The sequence below is a fragment of the Melopsittacus undulatus genome, chromosome 2, assembly GCF_012275295.1.
Source record: "Melopsittacus undulatus isolate bMelUnd1 chromosome 2, bMelUnd1.mat.Z, whole genome shotgun sequence".
In the NCBI taxonomy this organism is placed as follows: domain Eukaryota; kingdom Metazoa; phylum Chordata; class Aves; order Psittaciformes; family Psittaculidae; genus Melopsittacus; species Melopsittacus undulatus.
In genome coordinates this window covers 113305006-113314449 of record NC_047528.1, presented here as the reverse complement: position 1 = coordinate 113314449, position 9444 = coordinate 113305006, and the positions used below count along the sequence as shown (strand labels likewise).

The 9444-nt window shown below is 51.8% G+C and overlaps 1 protein-coding gene and 1 long non-coding RNA gene across 2 annotated transcripts; one reads left to right on the top strand and one right to left on the bottom strand.

Moving 5' to 3' along the window:
- Positions 1–456: 456 nt before the first annotated feature.
- On the bottom strand, positions 457–3501 carry PTMS (parathymosin). The gene is made up of 5 exons (XM_034071506.1): positions 3003–3501; positions 2258–2329; positions 1440–1521; positions 1240–1304; positions 457–683 (listed from the first exon to the last, which is right to left on the bottom strand). The coding sequence occupies exons 1-5, from the start codon at positions 3048–3050 to the stop codon at positions 633–635; spliced, it is 318 nt and encodes a 105-aa protein (XP_033927397.1). The 5' UTR covers positions 3051–3501; the 3' UTR covers positions 457–632.
- A 695-nt stretch (positions 3502–4196) lies between these two features.
- Positions 4197–9243, top strand: LOC117437316 (uncharacterized). Its single transcript, XR_004550427.1, has 3 exons — positions 4197–4530; positions 7668–7764; positions 8204–9243. It is a non-coding gene; the product is annotated as an uncharacterized lncRNA (long non-coding RNA).
- The last annotated feature ends 201 nt before the right edge of the window (positions 9244–9444 follow it).

The window sequence follows — 9444 nt, the reverse complement described above, 5'->3', positions numbered from 1 at the left end:
CTTCTGAAAAACTCACGAGGGCCAGTTTGCTGTCATGTAAACTTGGAAAAAAAACCAACCTTAAAATAAACTGTTTCCATGTGTGGTTTAATAGAACCGTTATTTGCTTGTAATATTCTTTGTCTCTCGGGGTTCAGTGGGAAAGCAGATGAGAGGTGGCTTAGGACTGGAAAATGCACCATGAGATCTGTGCCCGCAGCCCCCTGCGCTCAGGGAGGATCTGACAGCAGGTCTGAGGAGCAAAAGTCATCAAAAATCTCAGTCATCCTAGCGACAAAAAGAGGAGGGCAAGTGGAAAGGGAAGCAGAGGAGCTTGCCACGCAAGGAGCTTGGCATTCAGACCTGGCAAGGTTACTGTGCCCCAGGAAACTATGAGATCCTTGCAGGAAGAGGATCACTTGTAAGTGGGGCACAGTGGAAGAGATGTGGGGGGCTGGAATGATTTCAGCTGGGGAATGTCAAGGGTGGGCTAGGTCTTTGGGTGAGAAGGAAACTGCTGTCTTCCCTGTTAGAGAGCATTTCTAATCTTTCCTCATCTGAGATTGTGTGAAGCCAGAGGCTAACAGACAGCGCAAGCACAGGCTGGAATGGAAGAGGAGATGGACGGAACATAGGAGATGGGAGGGAAGGACTCAAGCTGAAGACCCATTTTCTGTTTTCTGTCTCTTTGGATCCACTTCGTCCTATGGAGGACACAGAGGAACATATAGTAGTTACCATTAAACAGTCACCACACCAAGGCACACAATTGCTCCACAAAATTCTTACTGCTGCTCCTCCCTCCACATGGAAATCCACTCCCCTTTAAAGCATCCTGGAGTGCCTGACACAACTGTTAGGCTGAGGATCACGGTTAAGATGTGGACAGCTCCATTTGGAGGGATAGCTGGCAAGTTACTTTCAGGACACGTAAGAAGCCCAGGCTCACACCACTTCAGACAGGCCCTGAGATCCACCATCAAAAGTCCATCTTGTGGCTTGAAGCCCAGAAGTCACAGATGACCCCTCCCTCTCAAGCACCTTAAGTCTCAAACACTCAGTACTGTGACCACTATTGGAAGGGCCTGGATCCTACAAGGAGTCTACAGGGGTTTATTATCCTCTTGCCACACCAGATTTATTTACCCATTTGCTGCTGAAACAATGAGACCCGAGGCCAGGGGCATCTACATGGATTTGGTCAGCACAGCAGGTAACCTCATTCCTTCTCACTGCCATTTCTCTTGCACTATCACTCACCTCTTCCTCCTCTGCAGATCTTTTTTCTGCATGACCATCCTGCTCCTGCCCATTCTCATCTCCTTCTGAGCACAAGCAAGAGAGGAAACCACAGGTTAACTAAAGTAGCATTTACAGGAATGCAGTCTCACAGTCAAGAGGGCCCAGTGAAGGAATTTTCCTCCATGACCTTCCATTCTTTCAATACCAATTATTCCTACCTTCATCCTCATCACCACCTTCTTCTTCATCCACATCATCAGGATTCTCTTCCTCATCCTCTTCAGCTCCATTTTCCTCATCCTGAACAAAATATACTGGTCAGAGCAGAAATTGGCATTGGGATGACATTTCCACCTGTTCTATACTGCAAGTGCAGCAGCAGTCTCCACAGCTCCAGCCACTTCAGACTCCAGCCCCAGATGTGCACTGAGTAACCTCTGCTCTGTCACTCAGACACCATTATTCCCATCATCCTAACTGAAACCCTCCTCCCAACCAGCCCTCTTTACAAGACCAATCCTTCCAGACCCTCCCCACCCACGTGAAGCTCCTTGATTTCCGCAAGCTTACATCGCAACAAGCTGCTGCCATCCTACCCCAACAATTAGAACATCTCTCTAGTTACAGGATAATGACTTAGCCTGTGCTCACAGTACACCTGCTTCCACATCCCTTCTCCAATCTGTGCGTTTCCTAACTGCTCCTCCACCTTCTTCATCTTACACTCCCCTTGCACCTTGAGATGGGTGCAGGGCCACGTCTTCTGTGCCACTTTCTCGTAACTCTTATTTGCTCTTGTCTCCATTCTCTTTGATCTTTTTTCCTTCTCACTGGGCCACACTGACTATGCTAAGTCCTTTAAGGCTCATTCTCCACAATTATCCTATAGCTCGCTCTTCATTTGCCCCTCTCCCTTAACACGTCCCTTGGGCTGCCTTCTTTCTTAACCTGCTGTATTCCCTTCCTATTCATTACCCACAGTGAGCCAGGCTAACCACCTCTTAGAGAGCTTCTGAATCTATCTTAAGGGCCTCACCTCTACTATCTCCTTCTTCTTGTCTTTGTGGACTGTTTTCTCGTCATGCTTTTCCTTCTTTTCTTTCATCTCCTATAGCGAGATGAGCACAAACCCCAGCACATTCCGGTGGCCAGCAGCAAGAAAATAAAGGAATACATAAACAAAGAGGGTTTAGAGGAGATGCAGAATAACGGCGAAAAAAAGGTCTTCGGCCTTAAATATGCCCGCCCGGACAAAAGAGAAACCAGTGAGAACGCGTCAGAGCTCCTCCAGACCACACACATGCGGAAAAGTCCCGAACACTTTAACGGCTTTTAAGAGCCTTGTCCATAGGACACAGCCGTTTCCGGCTCCCTCCCCCTCAAACCCCACGGTTTGTGTCCACACAACCTTCCGCCCGCCCCGTGGTGTGGGGGGGGGGAGAACGTTAAACCGTTCGTGCCGTTAACCCGTCCGTGCTAACGGCTCCGACGCCTCCGCCATGGCGGAACACCCGGCAGGGAGATCCGCCCCCCCCTCCGAATAGAGCCGAGCAGAGCCGAACGGAGCGCGCGCGTCTTCGGGCCAATGGGGGACGGGAACGGGGCGGGGGGGGGGGGCGCGCGTTCCCGTCCCCCCATTGGCCAGGAGGTGCTGGGGCCTGCGAGCGCCCCCCGCAGGCCGGGCACCTCAGCGGCCGCTGTGAGGAGAGGGGCAAGGGCCCCCCCCATCCCGTTGGGCCCAGGCCGGGTGCTGGAGAGGGGTAAGGGGCTGTCCCGCTCACCTTAGCGCTCAGCTCCGCCGGCGTCTCCTCGACGCGTTTTTCCGACATCCTGGCTCGGGTATCGAAGGGAAGAGGCCGGTAGGAAATGTGCGAGGGAGCCCCGAAAGGAAATAGGCGGGTTCGGGAGGGAAGGCGGTCAGCGGAGGGAACGCCAAGTCCCAGCGGTGCGGCGGTGGTGGCAGGCTCCTTCCCCAGGGGCCAAAGTACCAGGGTCTCCCGCGGTACGGGGATACGCCGGAGAACGGGATTTATACAGCGCCCGCTGACGAGGGAAGGAGGGACCTGAGGAGGGAGGGGAGAGGGACTGGAGGCGGAGGAGGGAGGGGACAGGGGAGAGGGACGGGCCGCGTCGCGGGGAGCGGTGCGGAGGGAACAATGTGTGCTGGGCGATCCTCAAGGGCCGGTGGCCGCCAGGCAGAGGGGATCACCGCAGACCCAGGAAAAGCGGCACCTCCCGGCCCGTCGAGGCCAGTTGGGGGCGCAAAGCACCAAAGGCCCCTCCGCACCCCCCGAGCCGCGGCCCTAGGGTAGTGGAGCACTCTGCCCTCCGCTGCTGCAGCGCGGCAGGGGAAGCCGCCCGTACGGGCTGGGCCGGAGGGAGCAGGGGTGGGCGAGGAGCGGGTCTGCGGGGCCGGGTGGGACAGCAGCGCTGGGGATCGCGGCGCTCACGCGTCCTCCTGCCTGGAATTTTCCACTCCAGTTACTCCCCCGCCCTCTCCCTCCCTCCTCCCGCTGGAAGCTCTCCCGGCGGCTCCGCTCCTCCCTCCGCCCCACGGCCCCGCCTGCCGCTGGGCCCCACCGGGGGGGCTGGGGGCGGAGAGAGGCTGCTTTTCCCGCGCTCCGAGGGAAAGGGGGTGGGGCTTGAGGCGCGCGCGCGCCAGGGATGCAGTTGGTGCGGGGGGGGGGTTAGGGAGAGAGCCTCGAGTCCCCATATAAGGAGGGACTCATGGGCTGGCGCCTGATTGGGTTATTCAAATGAGCTGTCTGCCTGGCAACAGGCTTCCTATTGGCTGCTAGGGGTACGGTGCCTGGCGGCGGGGGGGCGGAGGGTGAAGGGGTGTTTGGTGCAGTGAGGAAGGGCGGGCTCTTGGCACGTGGGGCGGTGGGAGGGCGTGCGAGGGACCCGCGCTGTGCCTGCAGTCGCAGTGTGCTGATGTCCCGCTCTGGGTGCTGCAGTTCCCTGTCTTCAGGGAGCATTCCCGGGCTGTCTGTGAGGAGAGGGGCGTGTGTTGAGGCAACCGAGCAGCGTGGGGCGTCGGAGTTATGTGCATGCGGTGCTTAAACCAGAGGCCGTTCTGTGTGCTACGCCGTGGCGGCACGGCAGGTGTTAGGGCCGTGGCACCCCCCCCTCCGTGAGCACCCTCCCGGCGCCGCATCGGGCCTCTGACGCTCTTCGGCCGGGCAGCAGCCGCTGTGCAACACTGACCCCTGCAGCCTGCCGCAGCGCCCTGCTCGCCCGCCGGCCTGCCTTGGAAGCCGGGCTCTTGTCGCCCACGGCCTGCTGGAAGGGATCACCGCACAGCGCCGAGTAAGCAAAGGTCTCTGCGGAACGGCAGGTTGTGTCTTGCAGCTGCGGGGATTTATTGCTGATAGATGTTCTTAGATCTGCGCTTCAGACCATTGTTTATCAGCTTGAGCAGACTGGGATGACTAAAATGCCTTTCCCAGAAGATTTATGTTGTCCCCCTCTTAGTCACAGGCACACACGCAAACTCTGCATGCGTTTGCAAGCCTGTGTACAAAATAAGGCATGCACGCAACGTGGGTTAGTGAAAGGTGATCCTGTCTGTGGCAAGGGGGTTCAGACTGGATGATCTCTAAGGTCCCTTCCAACCATTCTATAAGCACATGCGGATGTACATTTGTACACAGCTATTGTCACAGGTATAATGTAAGGTTATTAATCCATCTGGTTGGAAAATAGGCAGAAACTCAACCTCTGTGCAAAGTCAGGATTTAGAGCTAGTGCTCCGAGTGGGATCGAGTGTGTGTTTTAGCATTTAATAGAAGAAGCAATTGGTACTTGTGGAACCAGGAGGGCGGTAAGTACATTATCTCCTGAAGGAAAGCATGAAAGGCATTGGACGAATTATAATCTGTGTGATGGGGAAGGTAGGAGATCACCACCTTGTCACAGAATTATAGAATCAGCTAGATTGGGAAAGACCTTTAAGATCATGAAGTCCAACCATTCCCCCATCTTGTCTCCTCCACAGCTACAGCTGCTTCTCTTGTGATCTGACTCATCTATGTTCTTAGCTACACACAATAGTAGTGTAGCCCTAAATACAATACTAGTGTATGCACAATAGTGTAGCTACACATGATAGGCATAGCGCCTGCCCCAGAGAACTTGTCATGTAACCCAGGCACGCAGATCTAGACTAGTATCAGAATAATAAATCACAGAAATGCATGCATTCATTTCTCCCCCCCCCCCCACCCCCCCTTTCACAAAGCCCCTCTGGCAATCTGCTGGAATCTAACAGCATTCAGGCCCTGGTTTTGTACAAGTACTCCTCTCTAATCCCTCTCTTCTACAAGAAAAAGTCTTTAATTTCTGGAGCTACAGCCAAAAATTTATGAAGTGGCCATAAATTGTTCCTCCCTGCTTCTGCTTGTCAGGAGCTGTGTGCCTCTGCTGTTCATCAGTCTGGGGGTTTTGTCCTTTCCTTCACACACTCAACTACTGAAAATGCAAAACTATAGCAACAGGCATCCCTTGACAGAGACACCTTTGCATTAGTGCACACACAGGCGTTGAGACAACATCCTGGAGGGGAGAAAGGGTGGATTGTGTTTGGTGATGTGGCTGTACCCAAAGTTGCTGTTGGCACAGGTGGCACACCCACAGATGCAAACAGGAGAGCTGCTGGTGGAAAGGAAACAAAGGTGTTTCCAGCAGCCTGTGGGATGGAGCAGGGTCAGCTCTGCCATTTGCATGTTGCAATCTCACGTTTCCCTTTCCGTGATCCCCATCTCATCCTCTTGGCAGTTTTTACCTCATCTGTTGCTTCTCAGCTTTTCTTTCTACCTGTATTCTTAGCAGCAGCCTTCCTGTGGCTCTCTGGCTTCTCTTCATGACCTCCTGTATCCCATGTATAAAATTCATCTTGCTTCCCCCCTTTTGTTTACCACACGTTCCATTTTACCGTGCATGCGTATATCAACCATGGTTTTCCTCTTAAATGGAACTCTTCTTCGTGCCCTGTGACATGCCCGTTTCTTCATCCCAGCTCTTCTTGCTCTTCAGATGCAGATGGTGAGATTTTCTTGGCTTCTAGTGTGCAGCTCCTTTGCACATGCCCTGAGGGCATCCCTTAGCTGTCTCACCTAACTCTTCCCTGTGTCTTCTGCTCCTCCATCCAACTTGTGCCACTCTGCATTTCATCTGCTGGATGGATTTGAAGCTTTTCTTGCTTCCCCTCTCCCATCTGTGTTTTCTCTTTGTTGCAATTACAAGTATACTTCTCATGCAGCCTGCAGATGCGAGTCTCTTTGCAGTATGTTCAGTAATCTTGGCCTCAAGTTGCTTTGCCTACTTAGCAGAATTTATTCCATCCTTTTCAGGGTCTTATGTCCTTAGACAAAATGAGGGAGGTGCAAGAGTTACATGATACGTCATTCTTGGAAAGCCTGTACAAGAGCATGAATGTAATTTCCTCTATACAGTAAGTTAGAATTGTTGTGCTGTGCTCGGTGTTCCTGCAGGTGTGTGCAGAACACGTACCTACTTGTGTATGGTGCTTTTGGAAGTGCACACAGTATGGTACTTCTGTACTGAGGTGTATGTTAAGCTTGCATGTGTGTGTCTTCATACATGAGCATATGTTTGCACATGTGCCTGGACTTTCATGTGTGCTATGTGTTTCTGTGCTCCCAGCAGATGCAGGGTGCAGGCACCTGGAAGAAACTATTTATGCTTTTGATTTTAATACCTTGATAGTCTTTTCACTGTGTTCTGTTGGGGGAACAGTGCCTTTTTTCTGTTGAAAGCTGAACTAACCAAGCCATTTTTCTGAGCAGAATTAAAAACCACAATACTGGCTACTTCAAGAGTTTTATTTTGTGAACTAACTCATGAGTGGTTCCAAAACTTTCAAACTGCTGAACAACAAAAGAGCAGAAGGTTGTGTATTTGCATTAACTTTTCTTAGATTTACATAAATCCAGATATAGACAGTATCTATCCTTTCATTTACAGTGAAGCTATCAAAATCTCAGTGTGCAGAGGGAATGCATTTGGATGCATTTATGTATTTATTATTGGATGCTGGAGAGGGACTCTTCATCAAGGACTGTAGTGATAAGACAAGGGGTGATGGGTTCAAACTAAAACAGGAGAAGTTCAGGTTAGATATAAGGAAGAAGCTCTTCCCTATGAGGGTGCTGAGACACTGGAACAGGTTGCTCAGAGAAGCTGTGGCTGCCCCATCCCTGGCAGTGTTCAAGACAGGTTGCACAGAGCCTTGGGTGACATGGTTTAGTGTGAGGTGTCCCTGCGCATGGCAGGGGGGTGGAACTGGATGATCTTAAGGTCCTTTCCAACCCAAACCATTCTGTGATTTAATCCACACTGTTCACCTTTCTGACCTGTCTCTGTTAAAAATCCAGGCAGATAATCAATTTTGTTGTTCTTCCATGATGCTGTATCCTGAAATCAAGAGGAAATACCCAAGAATTCAATCGCTGACCAACTTTGCATTGGGAAATGGCTTCCTGAGAGACAACACATTTGAAATAAGCACTGCAGTGGGCTGTGGTAGGTAACACAATGAGAGTAGGCAAGAAGAGTGGATGGGAATGACGAAGGGTGACACCAGCCTGTCAGAAGACTGGGAAGGGGAGGGAGGTTTTCATTCGTGATTTCTGCGAGCCTCTTTTTGCTAACACAGCACAGATGGAGGTCATGGTTCTCACTCAGTGTGGCAGATATGCTTAACATGAGCAGTACATTCTGAAAGCAACCGCTGCCGCTCAGGACAAGCTGCAGGCACCACGCGCTGGCTCTGGCATCACAGACGTGAACTGTCACGTCTGAGGCTCAGACTGGAGCTGTCCTTCACTCGGGTGCCCTTCAGCTGAGGTCAGAGTTAGTTGTTGGGTGGGGATTACGTAAGAGGCACAGATGAAGCGAACCAATGAGGAAATGGCTGTGGGTAGCTCTGACTTCTGATAACTGGGATTTCTTTGTCTTACAGGCGTCCACAGGGGCCCTGGAGCATTTGGATGCATTAAGAAGCTGTTTGTGTCCTCCTGGCCAAAATGATGGGTCCCTGGAAGCAGCAGGTAACAAGGCAGGGTTTTTCATCTCGCTGTTTATTTACCTTCACCACGTGATACTTGGTTTGCTTTTAAAATGCTTCTGCTGTGGCTGCCCTTTGGCTGACTTAGGACGAGGGGGATGCTGGGGGAGGCTGTCTGGCAGAAGCCAGAGGTAGGCGGGAGAAGGTGGAGTTGAGGGCAGCGGCGCCATTCATCCCTCTTCCATTTTGCCCTTCACTCGCCTCCTCCTGGATGCTGATGAGCTCCTTCTTCCTCCCCTTCCCCCCATCCTCCACCGCTTCAGCACAACCTGGGCAGCTTGAAAGGGAACAGAAAGACGCAGTTAATGGCTTTTCTTCATGGTGAAAACAGAAGCAGCCTAAATAGAGAATGTGACAGGGGCAAGATGAGAGTTTCTGCTTTTCATTCACATCCCCTCCCGGCGTGCTTTGTTATTCTCACCTAGCAAATGGCCATCCCCTCAGTGAACGTTAGGCGTAATGTGGTGACTACTATAGGGAAATGTGCAAACAGCACAGTGACACAGCTTCAGTGTTCCTCAGAACTGTGGGCTTCTCCCTGTTCCAGAGAAAGGCTGCACTTCCAACTCCTTCCAGGCTTCCACCCAGTATTTGCCACCAGCACAATTCATTGAAAGTGAAGTGCCCTCACAATTTGCTGAACTGGTGACACTACTGTTAGCGCAGTCTTCAGTGACACAGGTTCATCAGGAGTAATGGCTGCAGAAACATTTAGCGAGACACAGAGCCTGCAGTCTGATAAAGTCATCCCTTTGGGCCACAGGTCACTTACACAGGAGCAGCATGAGGGACACAAAAAGGATCTGCAAAGCAGTACTTTTTCCAGTTTTATTCCTCCCTTAGCTCTGTGTTTGGAAGGCAGCAATGCCTTACTTAGTATTTGGGAAAAAAAAAGAGGGAGTCCTATCATCCAGGACATTCCAGGAGTGGGAGGATCACTGGGGGACAGCAAGTCATTTTATCCCGGATCTGGTACACACCTTCCTCCCCCCCCAAAAAAAATAAAAGTTGCTTACGTTCTTGTTCAAGCAGCTCTTTGCCTTTCTCTGAATGTTGCCACTCGAGGTCAGCTCCACACACTGTAAGCAAAAACACCAGGAGAGCCTCAGAGCAAAAGGAAAACACCCCAGCCAGGA